Below are 20,320 nucleotides of genomic sequence, written 5' to 3' on the forward strand. Positions count from 1 at the left end.
GAGAGAATTTTTCCCTCACTGAGAGAATTTGACTGGTGTACTGAGAGAATTTGACTGGTGTACTGAGAGAATTTGACTGGTGTACTGAGAGAATTTGACTGACCCACTGTAAACACCGTGGGCATTTTGCTAACATTGAAACATCTTGCAAACAGTAAACATTGCAATACACATTCTTGCAGGAGTGTTTGCAGAGGAGACAGAAAGCGTTGGTGAAGTGTGTGTGCTTGTGTGTGTGTGTGTGTGTGTGTGTGTGTGTGTGTGTGTGTGTGTGGTAGGGAGGTTGAGAGGTGAATATAGGCTTCACTGTACCAATACACCCTGCTGGTTATTGTACACACACACACACACCAAATTAATATCCATAAAAACATAATTAACGCCATTTTTTTTATAACGAAACATAATCCGACTTTATATTCGTAAAGTTAGTGAGTTTGTGAGAAAATGAACGTTGTGTGGGGTGGGAGCTGGAGGAAGTACTGTGGGGAGAGGCCAGGATGAGGTTATTGGGAAGACTCCATAAAACATTCATCAGTATTGATCAGTGTTACAGTGCAGCCTGTGCTAGGTAGCAGGCAGTGTAGGTATGTGTGGTGGCAGTGTATGTATGTGGTGGTGCAGTGTATGTATGTGGTGGTGGCAGTGTATGTATGTGGTGGTGGCAGTGTAGGTATGTGGTGGTGGCAGTGGTATGTATGTGGTGTGGTGTGGTGTGTGTAGTTCAGGACACGTGTTAGTGGCGGTGACCCAGGATACATAAAGCAGTGTCAGTGGGGGGCCATACATAAATATCATGTCGTCGTCGTCTTGGTTATGTTCAGTTCTCTTAAACACGTACTAACGCGTCCTTTTCTCTCGGCAGGATCTGATGGCGGCGTGACGCGTGCCTGTGGGCTGCCAGGAAGCCCTCCTACACCCCCTTCACCTCCATCAGCGGGAATCTGAGAGGGTCTCAGTCATGGAGGAGGACTGGGCTGGTGTGTGGTGGGCGTCGCGTACAGACGACAGGGCCAGGAAGGCGACGCACCACACTCTCGCTGCCCCCCACCACACTCCTGCCACACTCCACCGCCCTAGACACTGTCGCTCTACGCTGTCACACCTTCACACCTCCACCAACTGTCCTTTACTGACGAACTATACACGGAGTGGTGGACATATACTGGAACAGAGTGTAAGTGATTTTAATAAGAGTGGCGAGTGGAGAACTAATGTGAAGCAGAGTGAAGAGAACATGTCACTCTGGCCTCGAGTGCGTCACTGGTCACTAGGTAGAAATAACTCTTGTAATAACTGGCGGTGGACAGGTGGCCTCAAGTTATGGCGGCCAATATGGACGACACTGGTGGTGTGCTTGTCCCTCCTGCTGCTGCCGTCTGCCGCGTCTGCCCAAGGTGAGTGTCTTCCCGTTGTTTGAACTGTCACTTTAGGTTAAGTTGGGTTAGGTTAGGTTTCGGAAGGCGGCTGCTGCCGGAAGAAAGATTTGTGGAAAAGTTTGGATCGTGAGGGAAGGTTCGTGGCGGTGAACGTTGCCTTCCGGGTATTGTGTGGGTGTGCTCACCTGGGCGACACCTGCCCTCCACACACACCAGGAAGTTGTCGGCATTGTCTCCTGCCCCTTCAGGAACACTGCCGCCGGGGCCTGCAGTCACCCGCCGGATTTCCTCGAAAACTTATCTCATCATTGCTACTCACCGAGGCAGTTGTGGTCTGACGTTAACAAGTTCCTTATCAAAGGTCGTGGCGGATTGTCTGCTTTAAACTGTCTCAAGTGTATGTGAGGTATATAGTGTGACGTCACCACCTGCAGCCTCCCCTTCACCCACCTCTCTCCCTCACCCACCTCTCTCCCTCACCCACCTCTCTCCCTCGCACGCGTCTTCCCCACACTTACGACACCTGAGTTATATCCTGCCTTTATCACAGACCTTCACTCAGAACATTCACCGGAGCTGGGTTTTTAACACCAACTCTTTTTGTAATTTATTGAGAGGAAAACTTCGTCAGTATTCACACCACCACACGCAGGAGGAGGAACTGACGGCTGTGTTGGCGACCTGCTCCTAACGTCAAAATGGTCCGTGTTATTGCCTCGAAATAGTTGTTTGTATTGTAATTTGAAAAGACCTGATGGCATAGTTAGCGTTTTAAATGTGTTTTCTTGTGCCATCCAACCCAACCCAACCCAACCCAACCTAACCTAACCTAACCTAACCTAACCTAACCCAACCCAGCCCAGTCAGTCCGGGTGTTTGTCTGTGGTTACGTCCCTTTCTCATCTCATGGCGCCATCATCGGTAGTAGCAGTGGATGACTCCCAACCATAAACTGGCTACACAGGTTTATAAACACACAAGGAAACTATTTATCCGTAATGAGGTCAGGTGTCAAGGTCAGTGTTGCTTGAAAAATAACACACACACACACACACACACACACACAGGCTGATTGATTATAACGTGACAGTACGAAAGGTTTTGTCGTGTCCTCAGTTCTCCTCCTCCTCCTTATTCCTCCTCCTCCATTTCCTTCTTCTTCTTCTCCACTTTTTATTCTTCTTTCTCCTCCTCTTCCTCTATTCGTAATTATTCTTCCTCCTCTACCTTCTTCCTCATCCTCCCCTTGCCTCCTGTTCTTCTCTTTATTCTTTCTTCTACGTCCCCCTTATTGGTTGTTCTCTTCCTCCTCCTGTTCTTCCTCCTCCTCTCAGTCTATTCCTCTTCCTAATCCTTACCATCTCATTCTCCTCCTCCTCCTCTTCCTCCTCCTCTTCGTCCTCCTCACCATCTTCTTATCTTTATCCCTCTCCTCACCTCCCCCCTCCCCCCTGCTGACGATGGCGTGTCAGGTAATCTGTTGTGGTCAAGTTAAGGGAGAGCGCTGGTAATGGCCGCTGATATGATCATAATACACTATTTTATCAGGTCGCGTGGCGCCCTCTTGTTTCCCAGCCCTGCCCTGCCACACCCCACCCTGCCCCGCCCCACCCCACCCCACCCCACCTCACCCCACCTCCACCCCCACCCCACCCCACCCACTCCCACCCCACTGCACCCCACCCCACCCCGACTCACCCCACCCCACCCCACAATAGCTTTTAGGATGGTTAATCTTCAGGTGAAATAAGGGGGTGGATATTATTCAGGTGATGCAACTAATTAATTATCTACCTGACGTAATTATATAGAGCCATAGTTGTGAGAGACGGCAGCCCGTTACCTCACCTGTGTAGGGAGTCACGACCTCTTGATGACGTCACGTAGAGAGAGAGAGAGAGAGAGAGAGAGAGAGATGAAGTAATGTGTCGATGGTCGGACATTGAACTGATAGGTCAATTAGAAATTATTATCGGTCGGTTCACTGGCTGGCTCTCTGGCAACTGGTGTTTTGGTGAGGGATAACGGGCACAAATATTCTTACTAACAGAAGCACTAAGTAAAATAATTGATAACTAATAACACTGAATAATTACAAGTGTTATAGTGTTATTTATTTAGCGTGGTTAGGTTAGGTGAGGTGAGGTGAGGTTAAGTTAGGTGAAATAAGCTGTAGTGGAGATTATTCAGGTGGTCTAAAATAAATTATATAAAGTAAACAACAGATAGCTTGTAGATTAATATGTCAGAAATAAAATAAAAGTGTAAATAAAATATACTTAGTGAAAAAAATTAAGTTACGAAGACAAAATAAATAAAATAAGTCATGGTGATGTAGGTTCGAGGCTAAACTTTTTGTAAGGGTTAAAGCAACATCTCTCTCTCTACCCCCCTTCATAACACCTTCCCATGATCAGCCTTCCATTTAAGAGCCAATCAGAATCGAACAAAAAAAAATGGTAATCAAGTGTTGCTATGATTGGTGTTGTGCTGTCGTGTGTCGGTTCTCGTTATCACCGAACGCCTGCTCACGTCTGCCCACACCCACCATTTTCCATTCATCCATGTTAATACCCACCGTTTGCTCAGCACCCACCGCCCTCACCCACGCTCATTCACCACCCGCCCGCCCGCTTTGGCTGGCTACAGAAACTCACAGTAAAGGCTGAAAACACCGTGTGTACAATAATAATAATAATAATAATTAACGGTTTATTGAAAGAGCTTGGCAGCCAGAAGGCTGAAAATATACAGTTACATATTTGGGGAATGGGTTACGAATTACAAATAATATACAAGTGACACAAATAAGACATATAATAACTTAGATGGGGATCAGCTCAAACTACAGTTCATTTCAACATAGTGACAGTGTAGGGAGCAGTGTTTACTGGGAGTGAATACACTGATTTATTACACTGATTTATTACATGTGTGTGTGTGTGTGTGTGTTAATGTATAGGTCCTTCGGCACACCTGTTGTATATCTGCTATAATAAACTCTCTACCTCTCTCTCTAGCTGTATACTGTCAGCCAGCAGTCAGCCACAGCCGTCAGCCAGTCGTCAGCTCTGTTCACTGGCAGGCCGGGGCGGTGACCTCACGACCGGCCATATTTTATTTTCCAATATTCCTGTTTGTTTTGTTCTCGTGGTGTAATGTTTGATGAGGTGGTGGGTGGTGGGCGGCAGGGGTGGTGGTGGGTGGCAGGGGTGGTGGTGGGTGGTGGGGCAGGGGTGGTGGGTGGTGCAGGGGTAGGGGTGTGTGTGGGCGGCAGGGGTGGTGATGGGTGGCAGGTGGTGGTGGGCGGCAGGGGTGGTAGGGGCAGGTGGGTGGTGGTGGGCAGGGGTGGTGTGGGCGTGCAGGGGTGGCGGTGGGTGGGCAGGAGGTGGTAGTGGGAGTGTGGGGTGGCAGGGGTGGTGGGGTGGTGGGGCGGCAGGTGGTGGTAGTGATTAGGTGGCAAGGGTGGTGGTAGTGAGTGTGGAGTGCAGGGTGGTGGTAGTGATTGTGGGCGGCAGGGGTGGTGGTGGGTGGCAGTGTAAGGCCTTGGTCGTGGTAGGTCACTGGAGGTCACCACCACCACCCGCAGGCCATCACTCCTTACACGCCGCCCACCGCCCACCACCACGCCACCCACTACGCAGCCCACCACGCCGCCCTTCTACACATAATGAGGAGGAGGGAAGGGAATAAGGAGGAATAGAAGATGACGGAGAGGAAATGGAGGAGGAAAACAAGGAGAAGAATGAGAAGGAGGAGGAGGAGGAGGAGGAGGAGGAAGGGCAATGACACGAAGAAACGGAAACAGGAGAAGACGGGAGGAAGGGGGAGGAGGAGGAGGAGTAGGAGGAGGAGGAGATGAAGGGAGGAAGAGGAGGAAGAGCCCGTTCATGACTTGCTTCAGTGACCTCGTGCGGGGGACTGACCTCAGCGCTGCCCTTCAAGTCCCCTTTATTTTACTGATCCGTAGGAGAGAGAGAGAGAGAGAGAGAGAGAGAGACGAATTATCTATCTCTCCTCTTCTCCCTCTCTCTCTCCTCCCTCACTCTCCCTCATTCTCTTTTCTCCCTGTCTCTCACCTCCCCACTTGGACCTTTAGGGGTTAGCGAAGGAAGGGGGGAGATGGTAGAGGAGGAAGCAAGTGGATAACGAGGGTACATCGGTAAGGAAGTGCCTCCCCCCTCAGTTCCCCCTTCCTCCCCCTCCTCTCCCAGTCCTCCCTCCCCTGTTATCTTCACCCTTCACTGAGTCCACCCTCACCCTCACCCCCACCTCCTCCCCCTCCCCACCCCCACCTCCCTCCCCACCACACTCACAAATATTTCGTCTTCGTGACAAATCAACACACACACACACACACACTGCTCCCAATCTGGAATCCCTAATCCCCACAATGAGAGAGAGAGAGAGAGAGAGAGAGAGAGAGAGAGAGAGAGAGAGTCGAAATTTGATCAGCGATACATTGTGGCTTTTTCGGGGCTGAGGGAGGAAGGGGGGTGAGGGAGGAGAAGGATACATGACAAAGGGAGAGAGCAGGACAGTGGATAGGCAGGAATAGGAGAGTAGGAGGGGGACAAACCTGCACCCCTCCTCCCTCCTCTCTATCCCCTATTCTTCTTCTCCTTTCTCCTCCTCCATCCACACTCTCGATCTTCTTCTCTCCTTCCTCTTCCAATCTCTTCCCTTCCTTTTCTCCCTTCCACTTCTCGTCTCCCTGCCTCCTTCTCCCTCTTTCATTTTCTTTCTCCAACTCTTCCCTCTCCTTCCTGCCCTCCCTTCCTCCCCCTCCTCTCCCCCCTCACCCTCCCTCCTCTCCTCCCCCATCCGCCCCCCCCACCTCCTCCCTCCCTTCCTCCCCCCTCCCCATCCCCCTCCCTCCCCACCCTCCCTCCCCATCCCTCTCCTCCCTCCCATCCCCCTCCTCTTTCCCTCCCTCCCCTTCCTCCATCATCTCCTAAAATGACTGGACTCTGACTGTCGTGACTGGAACAAGAAGACTGGCACTTCTCCCTGAATACTGTATCATAATAACAGGGAGACTGGCACACCGTTTACCAGGGACTGTCTCAGCCAGTCATTGAAGTGTGTGGCGTGATGACTGTTATTGTCTTCATGATCACACTAACTGGGGTGACAGGTTGACTGATGATCTGGTCTGAGGGGGGGGTGTACTCATGTATGTGTGTGTGTAATCTTCAATGTGTGTGTGTGATCACGTGACCGTAAACATGTGTGTGTTGGTGCAGGTGGTGTCAATATCTCATAAGATGCACGCGCGCCTGTGTGTGTGTGTGTGTGTGTGTGTGTGTGTGTGTGTGTGTGTGTGTGTGTGTGTGTGTGTGTGTGTGTGTAAGATGCTCTGTGTCGTCTCCTCATCTGTCCTCTCTCCTCCCCTACACACCTCACCTATCCTGTCACCTTGTTATTATTATTATTATTATTTTTATTATTATTATTATTATTATTATTATTATTATTATTATTATTATTATTATTATTATTATTATTATTATTAGTGAATATTTTATTATACTGACGTAGGTAATTAAGTGATCAAGACAACCATACCTATCTATCCTATCTCTGTAATAGGATCCATAAGAGAAACAGTTATATCATAGGACCCGTAAATGGAATAGGATTACCCTCAGTTTATCCTCCAAGATGTTTTAAATAACAGGTTTACCAGAGGGCGTCAAGTGTAATCCTCTTAGTCCCGCGTGTAGGGCCTGTCAGGGTGTAGGACTCCGGCTCTGTGTATTGGGTGTATTAAATCTCAAGTACACACGTCTGGTTTTTTTTGTGTGTGTGTTATTATTTGTTAGTTCCTCTGGTTGACTTTGTTTGGTGGAGTTGATTTGTTGTTTGTTTGCTTGTATTGTGTTTATATAGATATAGGTTGAATCAATGTAAACTTGTATAGCGATTTTATAGTGTTTGCCCACCCAACCCACCCAACCCACCTAGACCACAGTAATCCACCAGAAGTCACGACACTCACGCTAAAAGCCACTTAATGATTCTGTTTTGGCTGACCCAGTTGTTGTAGAATTAAATACGGGTCAGATAAGAGAGAGAGAGAGAGAGAGAGAGAGAGAGAGAGAGAGAGAGAGAGAGAGAGAGAGAGAGAGAGAGAGAGAGAGAGAGAGAGAGAGAGAGACTATCTGGTGGGGGATTATCGCTGACTTCACTTCAATTAGGATTCTGTCTCCTGATGTCACTTACATTAAGGGACTGACGTCACTCCACCGTCCAGCTCACCATAGAATGTTTCCGTAACATTTCTGTCATCACGGGAATGTTTTGTTGACATTCTCGTTTTGAGTTGTCAAGTTGGGGAATTTTTTGTTGTATTATCAGAAGGTCGTGTGTCTAGCCCCCAGTCTTAGGAGGCCCCAGATCTAATAAGCCCCAGTTCTATTAGGCCCCAGTTCTATTAGGCTCCAGTTCTATTAGGTTCCAGTTCTATTAGGCCCCAGTTCTATTAGGCCCCAGTTCTATTAGGTTCCAGTTCTATTAGACCCCAGATCTACTAGGCCTTAGATCTACCAGACCCCACTTGTACCAGGCCCGACGACATCTACCAGGGCCCTAGTTCTCACGTTTCAGTTTGGGGGTGAAGGATTGAATTTGACGTTGGAACCTTTTAATAATGCAGCCTGGCATCTTTGTTAATAAACTAAGACCCACTACCTTCTTTCTGTCCTCCATACGTGGTAAGTGAGACCGTCTTCTGGGCTGACAGGTGACCAGGTATGTATGTATGTAGAGAAGTACTAGTAGTGTGTGTGTGTGTGTGTGTGTGTGTGTGTGTGTGTGTGTGTTGGGGGTTATGTAGACGTTCGATCTGTTTGCAGTGTCTTGTGAGAGGTGGGGAGGAGGAGGGGGTAGTGTGGTGGAGGGTATGGAGGAGGGTAGTAGTAGGTGCATCGTGCTGGTGGTGCAATGTGGTGGTGGGGGGCACGGTGGTGGTGGTGCACGTGCTGGTGGTAGTGGTGGGGCATGGTGGTGGTGCACGCTGGTAGTAGTGGTGGGGCATGTGGTGGTGGTGGTGGTGCACGTGGTGGTGGTGGTGCACGTGGTGGTGGTGGTGCACGTGCTGGTGGTGGTGGTGGGGGCCGTGTTGGTGAGGTCAGTCGGGCGATCACCTTACACATGAACATCTGCGACGCAGCGACACACACAAATGTCACGGCTGTACCACTCCCTCCTCCCCCATCACCCTCCCCCCATCACCCCCTCCACTCCCCCTCCAACTTCTCCCCTTCTTCCTCTCTCTCTCCCCCTGCAGGTGTTATAGAGATCATTGCCACTGTCTCCATTCATCTTAATTATCGAGGTTAATAACAGTAACGACGTCTAAGTAACAATGAGAGCCTCGGGGCGCCATTATCCACGTCTCTCTAAGTAACAATGTAAGGAACACCCCCATTGTGTTTCTTCTTCCAGGATTATCAAGGAACAAGAGACTCAGGCGTCACTAATGGTGGGGAAAAAAATACTCGAGTTTCTCCTTATTAAAACTGAGTGGTTCACACGGTGCCATAGTGACGTGTAGTGCCATAGTGACGTGTTTAGTGCCATAGTTAGTGACGTGTAGTGCCATAGTGAGTGACGTGTTTAGTGCCATGATTTAGTGACAGTGAAAATACCTTACCTTACCTTACCTTACCTTACCTTACCTTACCTTACCTTACCTTACTCACCCCAGGTAGCATCAGGGTGGTTAATCATCAGGTGAAACAAGCCAGGGTGACTATTCTTCAGGTGACCCTAGTTGCCTTGACATCTGTACTGTGTTGTGAAAGTCTTATCCGTGTATCTCAGTGTTTCCCTCACCTCTTAGGGCTTACATCAGCCAATGAGTGACTCCTGACCTTTCATATGTGTTGTGAATGTGTGTGTCTTGTCTACTACACCTACTCCTCCCCCTCTTCTTCATCATCATCACCATCATCACCACCACTATCACTATCACCATCACCACCACCACCACCACCACCACCACCATCACCACCATCACCACTATCACCACGACATCTGGCAACCCTTTAAAAACACTCTAATTTTCCTTTTATTTTCTCATGCATGAATAAATAAATTCGAGGAAACTGGAGAGTAAAACCTATGAGGTGTGACTATTGTTTGAAGGTCAACAGCCGGGTGTGGTTAGGTTAGGTTAAGTTCTCTTGTTTATGTCACCTAATGATTCAGCTTCACTTGATTTAACTTAATCTAATGCTAACAGTACCTAATCTAATCTAATTTAACCCAATCTGACCTGACCTGACCTAACATATAGTGTGTGTGTGTGTGTGTGTGTGTGTGTGTGTGTGTGTGTGTGTGTGTGTGTGTGTGTGTGTTCGTCACAGGTTCCCGTCAGGTGAAGGTGTGTGTGGCTGGGCAGGTAAGCGGGCCAGACGTGACCCAGCAGCACGCTCCAGGTGTTAGAGGGGCCCCCAGGTTCTCATAGGGGCCCCCAGGTACTCTCAGGACCCGCTGCTGTTGCCCACTTTCTCTGTGGCTGGGGTCGTGGTGCCCGCCTCCTCTCGCGTGTTGACTCTACTGGGTCATTGTATTCTTCTTGTGATCACCTGAGGATTAGACACCCCGACTTATTTTTTTTCTGATGATTAAAAGCCCTAACCTAACCAAATCTGACCTAACCTAACCAAATCTGACCTAACCTAACCAAACCTAACACTAACCTAACCTAAACTTCCCCAAGGTAACGTTAGGGTGTCTAATGTTCAGGTCATCCTTCTGTGTTAACTGTCTACCTGAATAAACAATCCAGGTATGTGTTTATATGTTGGTGCGTCAGTAAGCTCTATGGCTGATGGACTTACTGAATGGGGAGGGGTCCTCACTGATCACACGCTCTTGTGACTAACGCAGCTTAGAAACCTTCCATATCAGGATAGGTTAAAGAAACTAAACTTGCATTCCCTAGAAAGACGAAGAGTGCGGGGATCTATGATAGAAGTATTCAAGTGGGTGAAAGGAATCAATAAAGGGGATATAGATAAAGTTCTTATAATATCCGAGCAGGATAGGACTCGGAGCAACGGATTCAAGTTGGATAAGTTTAGGTTTAGGAGGGAGATAGGAAGGAACTGGTTCACAAATAGGGTGGTGGACGAGTGGAACAAGCTTAGCAACTTTGTAGTAAGTGCTGGAACGCTGGAAAGTTTCAAAAGGAGGCTGGATAGGTTCATGGATGATAGAGAGTGGTAGTAACTCTCGACAGGAGCTGCCATGCACAGGCCAACCGGCTTATTGCAGACTCCTTATGTTCTTATGTTTATGGTCACCTCTTGGTCGTCTATGCTTGGTTTATATTTTACTCTCTCTCTCTCTCTCTCTCTCTCTCTCTCTCTCTCTCTCTCTCTCAGTGGACAGTATAAAGAATTAAAGGTCTTGGTTTAATGAGTGGTAGGTCACTTTCTCTCCCTCCAGGTAATAACACTCAGTGCACACCTGTACTTAGCCTTACCTTGGGTGGCGGTAGGCGGGTGGGTTGATAACTGGGTGGGTGATGGGTGGATGGGTGGGGTGTATTTTAACAGGTGACTGACTAATTACAAACAGGTGTATTAGCCAAGGTACACCTACTCCTTATGAACACCTGTAGGATATTTTTTTCCTTCAAGAATAAAAGTGTGTAAAAGTTTGTATGTGTTTGTCCCTTGAACTTGGAGAAACACACACACACACACACACACACACACACACAACAAACTGTTCGTCGGGATCATCAAACATTCCTACAGACTCAATTTAATATTCAATTTTCCGACAGTGTTTATTTCGGTAGGTCACGTGAGGTGTGTTGGTGCAGTGGCAGGTAATTACAGGTGTTAAGACTCGTGACCCCCACCTGGCTAATGGACACGACAGGTAGGCTCTTGTACACAGTAGTTTGAATTATGTGGATGTATTATGTATATGTGAGATGCAACAGTGACGTAATTGCAGTTAAGATACAGGTACAGATGTAAGGTCAGGTACAGTTATTTTGAAATGGTGATTAATTGGATTACTGTAACTTATTAGGGAATGGTACAGGTGCAAGGACAAGTACTGGTATTTTAAAGTGACGAACAGTTAAGGGCCGTATAGGGGGAGGGGGGGAATTCAGTCACTGCGGGGCCCTTATAAAACTGCATAACCCCTACAGCTACACTCTACACTATCATCATCACTACAGGTGTACACAGACATAACCCTTAATTCTTGGTATTGTATCGCTTTATTGTTTTGTACATCTTTTTCCGGCATTCACGTATGGGAATTGTACACCAGTGGCCTCTCTCTCTCTTCTCTCTCTCTCTCTCTCTCTCTCTCTCTCCGCCACCCACACACACACACACACACACACACACACACACACACACATACAACTAATAGATGTGTTTGTGGACGAGCAAGGTTGAACCGTAAAAATAATGTCTCTTAATTCTGTATAAACTGGTGTGTGTGTGTGTGTGTGTGTGTGTGTCCATAGATGCACGGCAGTTTTTTCCCACTAACTGTACGTGAGGTGACAGGCAGAGGAAGAGATGACAGTACGGACGGGGTAATAGTTACGTACGGTACACCCACAATAGTACGGACGGGTGTCAACAGATGGCGTTACACCCACAAAATAAACAATTAAGCGCTATATACATTCCCATACCTAAAACTATATATACCATTGAACTTATTTATCTTTACTATACACATGATAACTGGATTTATATCGATACATTTCTTCATAACTCAATTTATCTGGTATTTTGATGTGTATGGCTGGAAATGTATTCATATATAAACACACTTTATCCTCGACTATAACACTTGATATATATACCTTATAGATATCCCAACACATACGATAGCTGGAGTTAAGAGAGGACTACGATAGCTGGTCAGTTAATATAGAAGGGGATATATATTTTGGTGACTCACTCGTTGACCATCGTGCCCAGCGAGGTGGTGTGGGACGCAGCTGGTGTGTGGAGGACAGGTGCAGAGCCGCTGATGAGGGAGTGGAGTGGTTAGGTTAGGTTAGGTTAGGTTAGGTTAGGTTAGGACAGGTTACGTCAGGGTTGGTTAGGTTAGGTTGGGTCTAGTCAGGGAGGTCGGTGATGAATTTAACATTCATCGGGTGGACAGATGTGAGTTGAGGAGGCCAGGTGGTGGAGGGCGGGCGAGCGAGCACCACCACCTGCATCAGAGAGCCGCACCCCCCCAAGAATCCAGCGTTTATAGCGAGTGGCTGAGGACACGCCCTGGCAAGCCGTGTTAGAGGGGGCGGCACTCATGATAAATACCTACCTTCCCCTTCCCTCTACCACCTTCCCTCTACCCCCTTCCTCTCCCCTCCCCTACCCCACCCCTACCCACCTACCTCTCCCTGCCTCTCCCTCCCCTACCCCTACCCCCTCCCTCCCCTACCCCCCTCCCCTCCCCTACCCCCCTCCCTCCCCTACCCCCCTCCCTCCCCTACCCCCCTCCCCTCCCCCTACCCCCTCCCTCCCCTACCCCTCCCTACCCCCTCTTCGTGACCGATAACCTCCGACCGACGATATAAAGACGATATTCCCGGTGGTGACATAAGCGTCAGGTGGGCAGAAACCAGAGGCCCCCCCACAAGCCACCACACACACCGCTAAACAAGTCCACCAGCGATAAAAAAAAAACACTCGCTATAATCTGAGTCGACACAACTTCGCCCCGCCCTTATACCACCTTACCCCCCTCGTCATACCTGCCCGCTCTGATTGCGTCCAGGACAGGTGTAGGACCGTAGGTGTGAACGGAAATGAGACAGGTGTGTGTGAGGAGCGGGGAGGGAGGTGGTCGATGGTTCGCTACGCCATGTTGTTGGTGTTGTTTTTGCGTTCTCTCGCCCACTCTTACTCTTATCGGTTCTTCGTGTTGTACAGCTTCGTGTGTATCCTCACTACCTCTGTGTCTCACTATCCCTGTGTCTCACTATCCCTGTGTCTCACTCTCCCTGTGTCTCACCACCTGTGTCTCACCTCCCGCCTGTGCTGTCAACAATACACTTGACATTTGGAATCTGTTTGGATCAATAGCACATTCCTCAGCCTCCTACTGCATGTGTCCGAGTGTGTGTGTCTGATACGCCATATCTCGGGAGCATGTATCTTGCCTCTGGTATGTATCTTGTTATGTATGTCTCACCTGTACGTGTTCCTTGTGTGTGTGTGTGTGTGTGTAGGTGGGAGAAGGATAAAAATAAGGAGGAGGAAGAGGGGAGGAGTGGGTGGAAGAGGAGGAGGAGGGGACGGGAGAAGAAGAGGAGGAGGAGTGGGTGGAAGAAGAGGAGAGGAGGAGGTGGTGGGTGTGGTGCCTCTGGATGGGCGTCACCCCGCCTCCCACAACCACTATAAAATTTACATCTGCTTGTTCTCCTCCTCGACCCTCTCACCCTCGAACCATCTCGTTTGCCTGTGACGATGATGTTTTGCTGCTCAGACAGACAGACAGAGAGACAGACAGGTTCCGAGGATTATTATTAACTTGGGTTTGGAGCTTGACAGTCATCACTAATTATCTTGTCAAGGGTTTCAGTCTCCACATTTATTAGCTACGTCCTTGTCGGATGTGTCATATGTCAAGTGTGTCATGTGTCAGGGGGGGGCTAGGTAGTATATGAGGAATACATTATTAACAAACAACACGAGTGGGATTTCCAGAGTGATGTTGGACCTCCTGACGTCAGCGACCCACCAGACGTTGGATCCTGTTTTAAGATGTGATGCTCATTTGTTACTGCAGTTATGTATATATAGACGACTTGAGCCAGAGTTAAATGTGGGAACTTGTCTCACTGCCGCTACCTCCTTGTCCATCTCTCTCTCGTGTGTGTGTGTGTGTGTGTGTGTGTGTGTGTGTGTGTGTGTGTGTGTGTGTGTGTGTGTGTGTGTGTGTGTGTGTGTGCTCGTTTCTGGGTCATTACACATCCTGTAGTCGACAATAGATGAAAGAACTCCAGGGGTTCACAAATTATGGTTCTGGAGACCCTTGTGAAATCCTTTATGTAAAAGCTTTTAACCTGGCAGCAATCTTGTCCGCGGGTTGTGTGTTGCCTGCAGTTGGCGGTAAACGTGACGGACAGACACAGACAGACAGACAGACAGACCTGTAACCTTGCCGCAGTGGTTGTCATCATGGTGGTAGTTGCGTCAGTGTGTGGTGGCCTCTATTATACCTCATGCTGGGTCGCCAGGTAAGGAGGGTGAGGACTGAGGGCTGAACATCTGTCCTGCAGGTAATACGAGTCGTGTGTGTGTGTGTGTGTGTGTGTGTGTGTGTGTGTGTGTGTGTGTGTGTGACTCATCAGTATAAGAGGATTAAGGAGGGCAAGCAGCTGGACCTTGATGGACAGATGAATCAACAAGAGCTACTAAGATTATTATTACCTGTCAAACACACACACACACACCTGAAGCCCAATAAACACACACCTGAAGCCAAATAAGCACACACACCTGAGGCCGAAGAGCTGGGGTGTCTAATCTTCAGGGAAAACAAGCTGGGGTGCCTAATCAAGGTAAATAAGCTGAGGTTTCTAAGCTGAAAGTCATACACGTTCACTAGAGTCAATTTGGGCCAAGGCTTCACCCCTCTGCTTCACAAGGCATAATATTTAGAGGGTAAAATACCTTCATGCACTCAACAGATAAAGGTTAGAGGCAGCCAAGGCACAGAGTGAAAGCATGAAAAGTGAGCTCATACACACACACACACACACACACGCACACACACACACACACACACACACACACACACAGTCATTTGTTGCTACTCTGTTACAATTATTGGCGGGCTGGATTTAAGACGCATTGGTGTGTGTGTGTGTGTGTGTGTGTGTGTGTGTGTGTGTGTGTGTGTGTGTGTGTGTGTGTTTGTTGTCTTTCTGGTTGTCTGTCCATTTATGTCTGTCTGTCTCTCCATAGCTAGTTGAGGACAGAGAGACAGATTCAATTCTATTATATAATTAAAAAAAAATGAGACGGAAACACGAGAGAGAAATAAAGATATGGTGGTAGAAACAGCAAGGAATAGGAGTACAGTAAACCCTCTATATACCGGACTATATGGAAAAAATCCGCTATATCGAGGGTCCGTTAGATGTGAAACCTCCATCTAACGAACTATATAGAAGAAAATCCGTTATATCGAGGTTCCTTTATATATGAAACCTCCATTTAACGAACTATATAGAAGAAAATCCGTTATATCGAGGTTCCGTTATATATGAAACCCCGCATTTAACGGATTATATGGAAAAAATCCGCTATATCGAGGGTCCGTTAGATGTGAAACCTCCATCTAACGAACTATATAGAAGAAAATCCGTTATATCGAGGTTCCTTTATATATGAAACCTCCATTTAACGAACTATATAGAAGAAAATCCGTTATATCGAGGTTCCGTTATATATGAAACCCCGCATTTAACGGATTATATGGAGGGAGAAGTTCGTTATATGGAGGTATTACTGTAGTGGGACACGTGGTAAACCTCTCGGCAGATCTTGACACATTTTACAATACTGAGAAATGATTTGGTTTCTTTGTTCTGGTTAGGTTAGGTTAGGTTTATTATGGAGATATTGGTTAGGTTAGGTTTATTATGGAGATATTGGAGAGTTAGGTTTATTATGGAGATTGGTTAGGTTGGTTAGGAGATATTGGTTATTAGGTATTGGTTAGGTTAGGTTAGGTTTATTCTAGTGATATTGGTTAACACTGACTTGGTTTAACATAATCGTTAAAAACGTAACAAACAACCCAACCTTAGTAACCCAATAGCCAACCCAACCCAACCAACCAACCAACCCAACCCAACCCCAACAACCCAACCCAAACCCAACCTAACCTTAACCAACCCAACCTAACAACCCAACCCAACCCAACCCAACCCAACTTAACCCAACACATTATCCTGAAAATACCAAACGAAAACCATGACCACTATTGACCAAAACCACGACATTATCACCACCTCACAAAATATCCGGTTCAGTGATATTAAATCGATTTTCCGCGCCAGATAAGAGTAAATCCTCGACGACTTTCAGCTTGATGTTATATATTGCCGAGGAAATTATGATCTGTGGGTGAGAAATGATGGGGGCGAGGCAGAGGTTACTCTTGTTTTAGGTGAGGGAAGGGGTGTGTATGGTGTGGTGCTGTGTATGGTGTGGTGCTGTGTATGGTGTGGTGCTGTGTATGGTGGTGGCAGGTGGTGAGCTGCCTCCTCCATCACTCCTGCTGGTGGTGGTGTTAGAGCGTTGTGCGCCATTATACCCCACTACTGCCCGTGCGCCACTAACATCCCCGGCTGACTCACACAACAACGGTGTAAAGTGGCACAATCTGCTTGTTTCACCAATTTATTAAACCGGTTTTATCTGTAGCTGTCAACTCCGGTGAGAGTAGCCGGCCTCATACTCCGCACCGGCTACTTAAGTTTCCATCTCCGGTGCCGTATTTTACCGGCACGTTATTAACTCGCTAAATAAAATCCTGGCTATCGGTAATGACGCCTGCCAGGCCACTTTCTTTTCTTGTATATCAAACTAGTTTTTTTGTTTCCTTGTTGCTGCTGCACGTGTGTGTGTGTGTGTGTGTGTGTTAAGTCATCCGGTGCGCTTCATGATGTGTTGTTTTTCTCATGGTGTTTACCTGCGCAGTACCTCCAACACCGCTAAGTTATCTATGAAGAAAAATACAGTATTGTTGTTCTAGGTCAGGCCTCAGTGGTCGTGGGTTATAATAGGATTTACGGATTACCTGAAGATTAGTCATTGCAGCTTATTTCACCTGTGGGGTTAGGTTAGGTTAGGGTGGTAAATCTAAAGGTGAAATAAACTGGAGGATTAGTACTCAGGTGATCCGATAAAACAGAACTCTGTGTGTGTGTGTGTGTGTGTGTGTGTGTGTGTGTGTGTGTGTGTGTGTGTGTGTGTGTGTGTGTGTGTGTGTGTGTGTGTGTGTGTGTGTGTGTGTGTGTGTGTGTGTGTGTGTGTGTGTGTGTGTGTGTGCGTGTGTGTGTTGTATAAGTGGTCTCGGGCGGGGGCCAGAAGGTAGTGGGTTGAATTAAGATTATCAGAGAGTTATAAAGATGAGTGGAGCCGTGTGTCTTACTCCTCACAATACTACAATTAGCCCCCTTCCCTTCCCCTACCCCCCCCTCTCCCCTTCCCCTCTCCCCTTCCCTCTATAATGAACCAAGACCATCACCTGGCCGCCGCACCCTCCAACACGCTCTCCTAACTTCTTCTTTTCCGCTCACATTTAATCCAGTTTCTCTTGTTTTTTTATTGAGAAGTTTTAATGTTTTCCCTGGACGGTTTTGAAAAGAGGTAGTGGTGGTGGTGGTGGAGCTACTGGGCCGCGACCTGGGGAAAGTTCACGGAAGCGCGAGGAAGAAAAAAAAAAAAAACCACATTGGGCTCGTGGTGCGTTCAGAGGTCATGGCGTCCCCTGCTTTGTTGAATGATCGTCGTGGAACACTTCATTGTCTGGGATCAAACTGTAACTGTCTTCTTCTATCTTCTTCTGAAATTTTGTAGGAGTAAAAAAAAACAATATATAGACATCACAGCTAAACAAAACTTTTCTTCTGTGTGAAACTCGATACAGTTACACGGTGGCAAAAACAAAAAGAAAACAACCTTTAGGCTCGGGGTCTCTGATGGCGGGAGCTGGGTTATAAAAAAAAAAACCCCAGTGGAGGATGACGTCACGGGTATTGTGTGTGTGGTGGTGGCCGCTGTCAACACGGTTTATGTGTGACGCTGTACCTCGGCAACACAATAATACCCGCGGGATGATGAGGTTGTTGTTCTAGGCAGACATTAAACCACACGAGAGAATGGGACTCAAGTTTTCCATAATGAGCAACACAAAAGGATGAGGCGAGATGCTCCTACGTACAGTGAGGCAAAGACCAGTGTGTTCCTTGCCTCGCCCAACGTAAGGAACACGTGGGGAGGGAGTGGTAAGGTAAGGAACACTTGGGCAGGGAGTGGTAAGGTAAGGAACACTTGGGGAGGGAGTGGTAAGGTAAGGAACACTTGGGCAGGGAGTGGTAAGGTAAGGAACACTTGGGCAGGGAGTGATAAGGTAAGGAACACTTGGGCAGGGAGTGGTAAGGTAAGGAACACTTGGGCAGGGAGTTGGTAAGGTAAGGAACACTTGGGCAGGGAGTGTTAAGGTAAGGAACACTTGGGCAGGGAGTGGTAAGGTAAGGAACTCATACGTAGAGTGAGACGAATTTCAAAAGGTAGAGTAGCGTGTGTGTGTCTAACTTGTACACACACACACACACACACACACACACACACACACAGCATCAGACACAATCCCTCCTCGACACTACCATTCATAACATTCTCAACCACACCACACCACACTACCACAACCACACCATCGCAACCACACCATCACAACCACACCACTCAGCCATGCCACCGTTTCAAATTGTGGTAGACGGTGTTACATCATCTGAAACAAAGAAAATGAAAATAAGATGATCTAAAACAGGAGAGCTTCAGGTATGTGCAGGTGTGGGAGTCATTAAGTCTGTCGGGGCAGCAGGTGTGGCTCTGGCCGGCCTCTGCTCACGTCCTCTGCTTTGTGTGCAGATGACGGCGCCTGGCGGACCTGTCGGGGTATACTAGATCCGGGGGCCATGGTGTGGTAGCGGTGGACATGGTGTGGTATGGGTGTAACAGAGGTGGACATGGTGTGGTATGGGTCTGGCAAGAGGTGGACTTAGTGTGGGTGGTTAGGTATTATATGACAGGTGGACATGGTGTGGTAAACGTGTGGCAAGAGGTGGATATGGTGTGGCACGGGTCGACATGGTGTAGCACGGGAAGGACAGTTCTAAACAAGGTAGGATTAGACCAAGTGGTAGAGACATTGCTGAGGAAGAGCGGGTCCTGCGGTGTGTGTCTGATGGTACACACACACACACACACACACACACACACACACACACACACACACACACCTTCATTCATTACACCCGGGCCTCAGAATGCATCATTAGGAGTTACCCTCAGAGAATATGAATGACCTAGGGTTGGGTCACACGGTCAGGTACCTGGAGGCGGGAGGGATAAGGGGAGGGAGGGAGTGGTTCTCGGCCATCCTTAATTACCACAACAACATAAACTAGGAACAATTTTCCATGGGAGGAAGGTGGGTGAGCTGCATGCTGACGCTGCCGGGTTGTGGAGGAGGAGGAGGCAGAGCGATTTCAGTGAGGGGAGTGCTGGTATCTGTAGAAGGGTGTAAAGACCTTGGAAGACAGCACAGGGACCTGGGGAGGCGGTACAGGGACCTGGGGAGGCGGCACAGGGACCTGGGGAGGCGGCACAGGGACCTGGTGAAGGGGTGAGGACAAGGACTCGGAGGAGGGGAGTGTTCCTCGGTCCCAGAACACGGTGGTGGATGACCAGCACTGAGGTGAACATGGGAGGAAGAACAGGGAGTAGGTAGGAGGTTCAATGAGCTAGTACCCTCTCTTTCGTCCCCTTCTTTTCCTTCCCTGCTTCCCTCGAGAGAACCGGAGGTGAAGAGGAGGGTAGATATGCAATCAGGAGGGGGGGGGGGGTTAAGACAGGTAGGTAATGAAGACAGTGGCAGTATACCTGGTGGATAATATCCAGGTGACACCTTAACGAGGAGCACCGCTCATTAAGAGGCAGGGGAGCACATCACCCACCCACCCACCCTCTTCTTGACCACCCCAACCCACCCTCCCACATACTGACCATCATCCACCCACCCATCCGGCCACCTAGTGATCACCGCTTAGTCATCCGCCCACCTCAAAACATCCCGCCCACGCCGTCAGCATCCCGCCCACGCCATCAGCATCCCGCCCGCCCTCAGCACTCCCGCAC

General features: G+C 48.3%; 1 protein-coding gene across 2 annotated transcripts in view; it reads left to right on the forward strand.

Moving 5' to 3' along the window:
- Positions 1–868: 868 nt before the first annotated feature.
- LOC121872296 (protocadherin-7-like) overlaps positions 869–20,320 on the forward strand; it is a 51,921-nt gene continuing 32,469 nt past the window's right edge. For both annotated transcript variants that reach the window (XM_042374990.1, XM_042374991.1), the window contains exon 1: positions 869–1,397. In XM_042374990.1, the coding sequence (XP_042230924.1) occupies positions 962–1,397 (436 nt within the window). In that variant the 5' untranslated portion in view covers positions 869–961. The remainder of the gene's footprint in view (positions 1,398–20,320) is intronic.

The sequence above is a fragment of the Homarus americanus genome, unplaced genomic scaffold, assembly GCF_018991925.1.
Source record: "Homarus americanus isolate GMGI-L3 unplaced genomic scaffold, GMGI_Hamer_2.0 scaffold5589, whole genome shotgun sequence".
Classification (NCBI taxonomy): Eukaryota; Metazoa; Arthropoda; class Malacostraca; order Decapoda; family Nephropidae; genus Homarus; species Homarus americanus.